The 11,754-nt window shown below is 33.9% G+C and overlaps 1 protein-coding gene across 1 annotated transcript; it reads left to right on the top strand.

Annotated features, from left to right (window-relative positions):
- The first annotated feature begins 3,238 nt into the window (after nucleotides 1-3,238).
- On the top strand, nucleotides 3,239-3,826 carry LOC124897303. Its single transcript, XM_047410275.1, has one exon. It carries the CDS (start codon nucleotides 3,239-3,241, stop codon nucleotides 3,824-3,826), a length of 588 nt encoding a protein of 195 aa, XP_047266231.1.
- The last annotated feature ends 7,928 nt before the right edge of the window (nucleotides 3,827-11,754 follow it).

Below are 11,754 nucleotides of genomic sequence, written 5' to 3'. Positions count from 1 at the left end.
GTGATTTTTTGGGTTAGAATAGGTGTAACATGAGAAAGAGAAAAGGGATAACATTTTATTCTAATAACTATCGTAAACTCTTTTCATCCAAAACAAACAGGCATGGCACAATAATTTATCCACATCCCATCTATCTTATCTTTATTTTCATACATAAACCTACACTTGAGAAGTTCATATACCATTTTCATTTGAAAATGAGCACTGTTGTTCTTTAGCAAATCAAGATATTTTCCAGAGCATCTATCCTTGAAATAAGTATCTCATTTTTATTCTCAAAGTATTTTTTTATGGAGTCAAAAGATTTTCCCATGGCCTACTTAACCACTAAATCACCCGTTAAATCTGTGGCACTATCGCACTGCATTCTCACAGGATAATGATCAATGCTGAAGGTTTTGACCAACTCTTCGATAAAAGGGCTATTAGCATTTGGATCATCTCTTTTGAAATATTCCTCCTCCCCAAATTCATTATATTCTGCTCCTGATTGAGATAAAGCTTGTAAAGCAAGCTCATAGAGTGGTGGATGTAGCCTAACTGCTTCACTTGTTCCTTTACTTGGACTTGATTCAGTTTCTATTTTTTAGAAGCCATATTATCTAAAATTAATAGAAACATAAAAAAATATATTATAGTTGATTAATGCATCATTAAAAAAGGATAACAGTAAATCTAACATACAAAATAATAAAATAACAGTTGCAATAAATCACGCATCTATTGCACTAGGTATGTTATCTATTGCACCAACTAACTAACTTGTTATAATGGATGAGTAATCTGTTGTAACAATACAAAACATATCACTCATCTATTGAGACAAATAAATGGTTGGTGCAACAGATCATACATCTATTATAATAGATGGGTGATCTGTTGGAACAGTTAACTAACTTATTACAATGGGTGAGTAATCTGTTGTGACAATACAAAATATATCACTCATCTGTTGAGATAGATGAATGGTCTGTGCAATAGATCATACATCTGTTGCAATATATGAGTGATCTATTGGAATAGTTAACTAACCTGAAGTAATGACTGAGTAATATGTTACAATAATATAAAACATATCACTTATCTATTGAGATAGATGAATGGTCTGTGTAACAGATCATATAGCTGTTGTAATACATGAGTGATCTGTTGGAACAATTATCAATGTTGTAGCAATGGTTGAGTAATCTATTGCGATAATACATCACATATCTGTTGCAACATATGAGTGATCCATTGGAATAATTATTAATGGTCAATATTATTTAGAGTCATTTATCGCGGCAGATGAATAAGTCTTAGACATGTCTCACGGGAATAGTTAATAGGATTTTATTCAACAGGAGGTTCATCTGTTGTATCGGATCTTTAATTTGATGGTTCATCCATTGCATCAGATGGATAATCTGTTACGTCAGATTTTTAATTGATGGTTCCTCTGTTGCATCTGATAGTAAATTTGTTGTATCAGATAATTAATCTATTGCAATATATGGTTAATCTGCTGCATCAGATGGATGAATTATTGGATCATATGGTTAATTTGTTGCATCAAATTTTTTATCTGATGGTTCCTTTGTTGCATTAGGTGATTAATTTATTGCATCAGATGGTTAATCTGTTGCATCACATGGTTAATTTATTGTATCAAATTTTTAATCTGATGGTTCCTCTGTTGCATCAGATGATTAATCTATTGCATCATATGCTAAATCTATTATATCGAATGGTTAATCTGTTGGAGAAAAAAATAGCACAATTTTATTCGTCAGAACAACAACAATATTACTATTTTTACCAAGAACAAGAAGAAATCAACCCAGCAATGGACGCAACACGAAAAACACCAACATCATTATTTTGTTTGTATAAACACAAACAAAAATCAAACTTCAAAAAATGCAACAAATAATAAAAATTCATAATTCACTTCGAAAAGAAAATAGAAGAAATACCAGAAATTAGGATTTTATTCAGACCGTATTTCAAATTAAAGCAACAAATATTGAAATTGTCAACCAATACTATAAGAGAAGTTGGCTCAAGTTCCTCATTTTCTTCAAAACTAAAAAGACCATAATTTTTTACATGTGAAAGAAGAAAAGAAATGATGAAGAATTCAAAGTTGTTGTGGCCGGAGAGCAAGGTTGTCACGCAATTGATGGTTGAAGTCGAAAAGGTACTCAAGACTCAATTATTTATCATCGGAGGTTGAAGTCGCAGGAGATTGAAAGGAGAAATTTGTAGAACTGATGGTTGGAGAAACTGTCGAGAGAAGAGAGAGACAGTTGATTTGGATTGAAGAGGAGTATGGGTTGGGTTGATTTGTATTTTTGAAAAGATTAGAAAGTTTTAAAAATATTAATCATGTCCACAATTAACTTAATCAAGTTTTCTAATTATGTTTGACCCTTTAAGTTGGTCAATGTCACCAATTCATCATTCAAGACTTGAAAGAAACCTTTCCTTTATTTTTCTCTTATTTGTGCTATCAATTTATCACCCGTCATAAGTTTGGATATACCAAAATCCCTGACTCTTGTAACCATGTCTCCATTCAAAAGTATGTCACATGGTTTTAGATTACAATTTAGAACAACAAAAGAATGACCTTTTGTAAATATTCCATTGCAGAAGACACATCAATACCCTCCCTTTCAATTTATATGTCTTACTTTCCTTTAGTCTATTTCAGAAAGAAAAAAGCCTCATTCCTTTTACAACACTCTTATTTCATTTTCACACAGCATATGTCAGAATATGGTAGAAGAAGGAATAGTATGCAGAATTCTACTTGGAAAAGGATTTTAATCTAGTGTCTACTTGAAAAAAGATTGGAAGTAGTGCCTGTTAGAATATGAGATTTTTTTAGATAGTTTTTTATTTAATAGTTTCTTTTAAATATTATGTTTAGTTTATTAAATGAATGGTAGTCCTTATTTTGTGAAGTGTGTCTCGTAAGATAGTGTGTCTTGTAAGAAAGTGGTTGGAAGTGTGTCTCTTAAGATGTATGTAAATATATCTGTAGTCTTTGTAATATGTTGGTATGTATGAATGAAAAAAAATTGGTATGTTTGAATGAAAAAAAACCTACCACTGAACCTTATCTTTTTTCCTTATCTTTAGTTCCAAATTCTAACAGTGGTATCAGAGCCATTCTTCTTGAGGGATCTGTGAAGGCTTAAAGATAAGTTTTTTCTTCAATTCTTCTAAGTTTAGAGAGCTGAACAACAACAACATGGCATCCATCAGCTTTTTGGGTGCAGGCCCTTCTATGTTTACTAGAGAAAATTATCATATATGGGAAATAAAGATGAATGCTTATCTCAAAGCTCTTAGTCTATGGGAAGCAGTTGAAAGTGAAAATTATTCCTCTCCACTTGGTCCAAATCCAACTGTCACACAAATGAAGAATTATGAAGATGCTAAGTCTAAGAAACCAAAGACTCTCGCTTGTCTTCATTCAACATTTTTAGATGTGATTTTTACAAGAATAATGGTTTGTGAAACACCTAAAGAAGTATGGGAGAAGATAAAAGAGGAGTTCGATGAAAGTGATAGAGTGAGAACTGTCAAGCTCTTAACTCTCAAAAGAGAATTTGAGATGTTAAGAATGAAAGAAGGAGATACTGTGAAAGAGTACTCTGCCGAACTTCTAAAAATTGTAAGCAAGATAAGATTATTTGGTGAAACTTTTCCATATTCAAAAGTGGTGGAGAAGATGATGATAAGCTTACCGGCAAGGTTTGAGTCTAAGATTCTAGCAATAGATTTGAAGACTTTATCCATCGCAGAACTGATTCGCAAGTTGCAAGCCCAAGAATAAAGAACAAGTATAAAAGATGAAAAAATAGTAGAAGTGTCATTTCAAGCAAAGCATAAAGGCAAGCAACTAGTGAAAGACCATGGGAGAATGGAGGGAGATAAAGTATCAAAGAGAAAACCATTGCCGGAATCTTCACAGAAAGGAAAGTTTCCACCTTGCATCCACTGTAAAAGAACCAATCATCAGGAAAAGGACTGTTGGTTCAAGGGAAAGCCATCAATCTAATACAAGTTTTATAGAAAAATGGGTCATATTGAGAAGAATTGCAGGGCCAAGCAGAATCAACCACAACAACACTATGTTGAACAGGAAAATTTCACTAAAGAGTCAGAAAACGAAGAAAGCTTGTTTATGGATATTTATGAAGAAAACAAATCCAACAAATCCAAATGGTTCCTAGACAGTAGGTGTACGAGTCATATGTCATATAATGAGCTCATATTTCATACACTTGACAAGCGACTCAAAGCTAAAGTTAGGATGGAAAATGGTGCAACAGTAGAAGCACATGGAAAGGGTTCAGTTGCCTTTCAAACTAAACAAGGTACAATGTTTATACATAATGTGTTGTATGTTCCTTCTTTAGCATGTAACTTGTTGAGTGTTGGCCAAATGATGTCTAAAGGTTACTCCTTATTTTTTAAGAGAAAGCATTGTTTGGTTTTTTATTCTAATGATACTTTGATTGATAAAGTAGAAATGGTGGATAGGGTCTTTCCAGTAGATGGAAAGTTAGATAGTGAAAATTTTTCAAGATTGGACGATTCATGGTTATGGCGCAGAAGATATGGACATTTTAACTATGCTACTTTAAAATCTATGTATGAGAATGGCTTGACTAAGGATTCACCTGTTATCTCACTATCTAAAGAATTTTATGGGTAATGTCAGATAAGTAAGGTTCATATGAAAGCATTTCCTAAAAGTTCTACCTGGAGGGCAACTGAAAAACTTAAACTTGTTCACACTGATGTATGTGGACCTATGAAGACATCATCCTAGGGTCAAAATAAATATTTTGTGTTGTTATTGATGACTTAACATGGATGACTTGGGTATATTTTTTGAGTAACAAGTCTCATGTATTTTTGGTTTTCAAGAAGTTTAAAGATTTAGCTAAAAGACAGAAAGCTGTAAGATGAAGTCTTTAAGGTCAGACAATGAAGATGAATACACTTCAAATGAGTTCAATAAGTATCGTGAAGATGTGGGGATTGATCATAAGCTGATAGTAAGTTATTCACCAGAACAAATTGGAGTTTTAGAGAGAAAGAAAAGGATAGTAGTTGAAATGGCTAAATGTTTGTTGCTTGAAAAGAAACTACCATAAAGTTTTTAGACAGAAGCTATTTCTACTTCAGTTTATTTGTTGAATAGGCTGTCAACTAAAGCTGTGGGTGATAAAACTCCTATTAAGGCATAGAGTGGAAAGAAACTATCAATCAATGTCACGACCCAAATCGGGGCCCTGGCCATGATAGGCATCCCGAACCATAAAGGCCCGAGAGCCCTTCTAACTTGCAATTACATACACCATTCACATACAAAGAGAAAATGCAGACATACATAACAAAACGGAATCATGGTCAACTTTTATTTCAAACTACTCAATACTGAAATGAGTTCATAAGATCAACAACATCTAACAATAGTTTGCGAAATCTCTAACAATTGAAATGACATCTATCTGACATCTGGGACAAGGCCCCCAGTCGGACCATAAATCAAAATGAAATAACAATAACAAGTTCTAATACAGGCCTTTCAAAGTAAGGGAGGCTCACCAGCTGCAAACTTCTTACAAGTCAATCTACTGCTTAACAGGACCCCAAGACTGTGTCTCAGAATCCTGAAATATAGGGGGTCAATACAGATATACTGGTATGCAAAACAATCCAAAAACAAAATATGCATTTTTAAAAAACATAGGTGAGAGCATTTCATAAATCTCATATCATCTTGAAAACAGTTGAAAACACATGGGCATAATCTGAAATGTTAGAAACACATTCAACTGTTCATGACTCTACTCTTTATCTTACTTCTGATTCAGATGGTACACCCTATAATTCTGCTACCCCATGGGCTATATGGGACCTCCCTTGACTCGGCGGCCAAGCCCCCAACCCAAGTTTGCCTCATGGGTTGGAGTTTTTGCTTATTCTACTATGCCATAGGGCCATCGCCAATGTACAATTTCTCTTTCAGTTATCATAAAGCCATGTCAGCAAATCACGATTTTGGGCAATGAGTCATTTGACTCGTGGCTTCTTTGGGTAACCATCTAACTCTCTTAAGCCCAGTTTTAGATTCATTAAATCATATCTTCTTTGAAATATTCTTTCTTTCTTAATATTATTCGGGCACATAAAAAATAGGACATCATCATACCCCGACTTGCAAGTCGAGTTACAACATATCTACTGCCCTTATCTTATTTCAAAATAGATTTATTGACCACCCAAAGGCTCTACTATTTGAATAAAAATTCATATTTCAAAAACAGTTGAAAAATCAAACCATTCTCAATATTTATTTTGCGATGGTCACCCTTTTTCAATCACTTCAAGACCATTCAAAATAAGAATTATGATAATTATACAACAAGTAAAAACACTCTTTCATTACTTCATGAAAACAACCAATACAATTCATTCGTAATAATCCATCTACAGATCCAAGCTTTCAATAGTTTGTAAATTCAATTCACAATATGTAAATCTAATGAAATTTGTAGTAAAATAGGAAATCACAAGTCTCATGCTCTCATTAAATTCTCAATATTGACACCACAAGATCACACGAAAGTATTTCGAGTTAAAAACACTTCATGACAATCTCCACAATTTATTTACAACAATATGAAATCCTTGACGCATAATCATCAACAATCTTGAAACCCAATTCGTTTGTAGAGATATATATATACTTTAAAGCTAATTTAAAAACAGTAAAATCCATGCCCATGGTGTTTAGGATAATCCCACGTACCTTAATTGCGAAGAATCACGAAGAAATTTAGAAAAGGTTGGACCATTAAGCTTGATTGCCCAAACCCTAGTTGTTTTCTCCTCTTGTGTCCTTGAGAGATGAACTAGGGATTTTTTTGAGAGTTAATATGTTATTGATAAGCATAATTTCGTTTAAGGATGATTAGGGACGGAATTTGGGTGAGGGAATATGAATAAAGTTCCCCTAGACCCTTTTGGAATTGAAATAACTCGTAAAACCACTTTAGATTAGCGTCAGGTTTCGTGTCGGGGCGCAGTCGACGCGATGCATCAAGATCGCATCAGCTTACTGCCTCACACGAAAAATGCCATAACTTTTTGCTAGGGTGTCGGATTTTGGAAAAATTGATATTGTTGGAAAGCTAATTCAATTATCTATAATTTGGTGCATCTTGAGCTACAAAATTCTACATGTATACATAGTTATGCACGTTCAAAGTGGAATCTTGTAGAATCGAATATCAAACTTTGAACGAATGAAGGATTCTTAGCTCAACTTTGCTTTAAGCAATTTCTATGAACACTTTTAACCTCTTAATCACTTTATACACTAGGAGAAGGATCATGGCACATGAAATGCGAAGACCATTTAAAAATAGAGAAGCTTTTAGAAAAATTAAAGAATCTTTAATTAGTAATTATTCAGAATATATAAGTCTAAATAAAACAAAAGAAAATCCACAAAAATTAGCCTACTTAATTACATTAATATCTAGTATTGAATCAAAATTAATAACACATTTAAAATCCAGAAGAATGAGATACATACCACCTAATTATGATAAGTAAGAAAAGTAAGAAAAGCAATAATTGCTTTACATTATTGTATCGTAAGAAAATTTTATACAATAAGTCCAAATATCTTCCGTTGTCGTATCTGCTCCATTATTGCTCTGTATCTGCTCCATTATTGCTCTTTATCTTTATCTTTATCTTTATCTTTCCAGCTGGCATTTTGTCTTCTTTATTCTAGATGTACCTCTGGAATAATATTATCTTCTCCATTGCACCTCGAACATTGGTGGTCTGGATGTTTATGTCCAATTATCTTACAGTATCTTGTTAGCAGTCTGTCTGAAATAAATCCACGTAGGAATGACAATTTGATTTCTAGCTCGAAAATATGGGGTGTTACATTATCTCCCCCTTGGGATCATTCATCCCCGAATGATGGGTAGGGACTTGTTGAAGTTATAAAAGTGTAGAATAAAGAACGAAACCTCGCATTGAACATTTTTCCCTAACAAAATATGCAAAGGCATCAAACGAGCTTCATGATAACCCCTAGTGAAACGTGAAAGCACGAAACATGGGATAATGAGGCTTTACATAGGGATGATCTTGCACATGAGTTATATACACCATAATAATCACAACATAAGGCATGGATTTGATGATCATAGACCAGATTTATATTGGTACTAGTCATGAAATAAGATTTCACGGAAGATAGCGATTGAAGCATTCTCCACCTCTCATGATACAACGAATAGACTTAGCTTAAAGGCACAACTAAACTATGCCCCTACATTAAATAACACACTTCGTCCTTTCCATATTACTATTCCCCCATCACAGATCTAACTACAAGAGTTTGAGTTTCACTGCAATGTGTTTTTATGTTGAAGCCTAACTCAGAGTAACAAGGTGATAACTTAAGCTATAGGACCCTGTACTTTACATCCCTTTAAGAATATTTCTTCACCTTATCACTACCATCAAACATACTTGATATTTTATTTAGAGAGTACTAACCACATAACACATAGGTTTGTGTTTTCAACAATCACAACGTTCAAGCCTAATCATTGCTACACCAACTTCATGGATCTTCCCACCAAGACCAACAATTTCTATTTCTCTTAAAATTATTTTTGCTACATTTCTCCTTCTTAACAATTTCACACAACAAAATTCCTCTCCTTCTTTTCCCTTTTCACCTATAACCTTAGCTCGAGAATCATATAAAAATTTTCACCTTTAAGAACATCTACTCCCCCCCACCTAACACACTACTAGGGTTTCACAACCACCATTATACTAACTTATGGAGGGTCATTAAGGGACCCGAGCATAACGTCATGAATGGAAGTAATGCTATTAGACCACAACTTATACTTATTGCACTACTCAAGGAGGGACATGAGAAAATAGACACGAAGTGCTCCATATATCGAGTGTCTAGATCATAAGTAGAGAGTTGTTCGGAAGAAATACAATACCGCATGAATTCTTAGGATAGAGCACAGTGAGAAAACATTGGTGCACATATCAAGATAAAATGAGGGAAAGAGATTGAATTACCCTCCTGGAACCGGAAATTGGTAAGACAAATGAGGCACCCAATGCGTTAAGTGCCGCGTCGTGTCAGTCCCTACCGACGCGATTCCTGGCAGGACGCATTGACATCGTGTTGGCCTACTATTTTGATCATCAAAACATTCCTCAAACATCGTCTGAAAAATTTGAAACTTTTTTGAGACACCCTCGATCATGAATCAACTCAAAAATATACGTCTCGGGGTCAGGAAGATCAATTTGAAAATTATGGAAGTTAATATCTCAAAAATATGACTAAGTATTTTAACAATTAGTAAAAAAAATTCAGGTTGTCAGCTCTCCATACATGCAACCAAGAGTGGTATTGAGTTGAGAATGCTATGGGGTGTTACATTACAACTAAAACAAAGATTTTTGCTTGACGCGATTATTCCTTATTTAAGGAACTGAGATTTGTCATGAATTTGCATAAACTTTATCACTTTGGCTAAACCTAACATAGAATGCATTGGTGACATATAGAAACATATTTCCTTAGAACTAAGCATGCTTAGAGACATAGATTTTCATGAATCACGAACAGCACAACATATGGCTTGAATACATGAAAGAGTGGAATACTGAGAGACATAATTTCTTTTAGTTTTGGAGATCAGATTATAAACATAAGTCAATAGAGAACTCAAACCATAGGCATAGGCATGACTTGAACAGATGTAAGACATTAGCAGGATACTCTCCTAAATTGAAGTAGAAGGATTATGTTTGAGTAGAAATAAGTTTAGCATGGTTCCTTCCCGTAACTTGCCACACTGAGAACATTCGGGAACTACCTTAATTCACCATCTCCCCCTTAAATCAAAGTCACAATCCTAGACTTACGGAAATATTCCCACATCAAAATCTATAGCCACAACTCTCAACATAAAAGAGACATCACCACATACTTAAACTCTAAACTCTCTCTGAAGAACTATACTCTGAAGGCCTTGATTTTTTGTAAATGCTACTTTTAACTTTCACTAGCCTCTATAGCCATCACTCCACAACTCACACCCACTTGGGTATACATTTCCACATCCATTATCACATAACCACTTGTTCTGTACCACTTAAGACACTCGCATTAAACCTCTATTCACAAAACTTAATACTTAATGAAATTTGCACAACTATACCAAAGGCGCATATTGCCTACCTATATTTCCTCAAGTTTAAATTTAATGAACACTATACAACAACTCACCAGACTTCTTGGTACTACAAAATTAAAAAACACAAGCTGGGTACACATGCCACTTATACTATACAACCTTATCTAACAACATGCTATCTGGGGTTCAACTTATTCTTATATACTCACGCTATTATACACTTAATGACTCACTCATAATTTATCATTTTAACATTAGTGCTCATGTACATAAATAACATGATTATCCACTCCTTTTTTTTCACAAGATTCCAACCTAAACTATTTCACACCTCACATCAAGCCTACTAATTCATTCCCACAAAACATATTTCACTAATCTTAAGCTACTATCCACCACTGCCCACATCTCAAGTTCAAGCCTATAGTCTACAATCAATCATGTACCATCGATTAAGCATGTCATATACTATACTGGTCTATTAAGTTGGGGAAATTTCACTTAACTACTACCTACAATCATATCCTCTCCATATCCTTACTATTACAACTCAGAATCCACTACATACCTTTTCACATTAAGTCTAGTTACCCATGCATACATTCTCACTATCACCATATCCCATAAACACTAATGACTCTTTACCCAAAACTTATTAACTAATCTACCCCTTTTCCATTCACAACCTATAACTGATTTCTATAACCACCATAACTATCCACTCTAGGCTCCTTCCCTAATTTGAATAGATAATAATCATAGCCAGCTATTACGCCTCTCTACACATACAAGTGTACGTGATCGTATAAGTAGTATAAAGACTTAGACAGTCAGATATTGTTCCCACGAGGATCAATAAACTAGAAATTTATTCAATCTTTAGTTTAAGAAATTAGGTATTAAGTTCTTGAAAGTATTAAGATGATTTGATTTTGTACATAAAATCTAAAATTATTAAACAAGAAATAATTAGTGACGACTAGAGCAAAGCAAGCAACAGTTGTAATCAATAATGAGGATGATTCCAGGGTTGAGGTATTTCGAACAATCATACAATTCTCTATTCTTATCACAATCTAATTGGTTATCAGGTTATGATTCGCAAGGTTTATGCAACGATCTTAGTCTCCCAACCTCAAATATTTTATCTATTGAATGTTGTAGCTATAACTCCCGCAGAGATACAATAATTCTTCTAGATTCGTAAAGCTGTTTTCTTGAAATTAAACCAAGCAAGGCTTCTAGGTATATCCCTATCCTAGATGCTAATTCAAATCCCTTATTTCATAAAAGAATAAGAACCTTGCTCCCTAATTTCTTCATTCTATCCTACGATTTTCCTCCCGTATGCACATAGAAATATAGATTTATTCTAATGGTGGCCAATCATTAAAATAGTAAGCTCAGGAAATTAAGAACAACCCAAATAATAATCCAAAAAGAAACTATGAATAAGAATATCAAAGAGTAATCATGTTTTTAG

Source organism: Capsicum annuum, chromosome 1, assembly GCF_002878395.1.
Source record: "Capsicum annuum cultivar UCD-10X-F1 chromosome 1, UCD10Xv1.1, whole genome shotgun sequence".
NCBI lineage: Eukaryota > Viridiplantae > Streptophyta > Magnoliopsida > Solanales > Solanaceae > Capsicum > Capsicum annuum.
Note: the sequence above shows the minus strand (reverse complement) of the source record. Positions and strands in the feature narration are given on the sequence as shown.

What these genes read in the sequence shown, in the direction of transcription:
- LOC124897303 (XM_047410275.1), top strand. Translation starts at nt 3,239, where the DNA reads ATGGCATCCATCAGCTTTTTGGGTGCAGGCCCTTCTATGTTTACTAGA.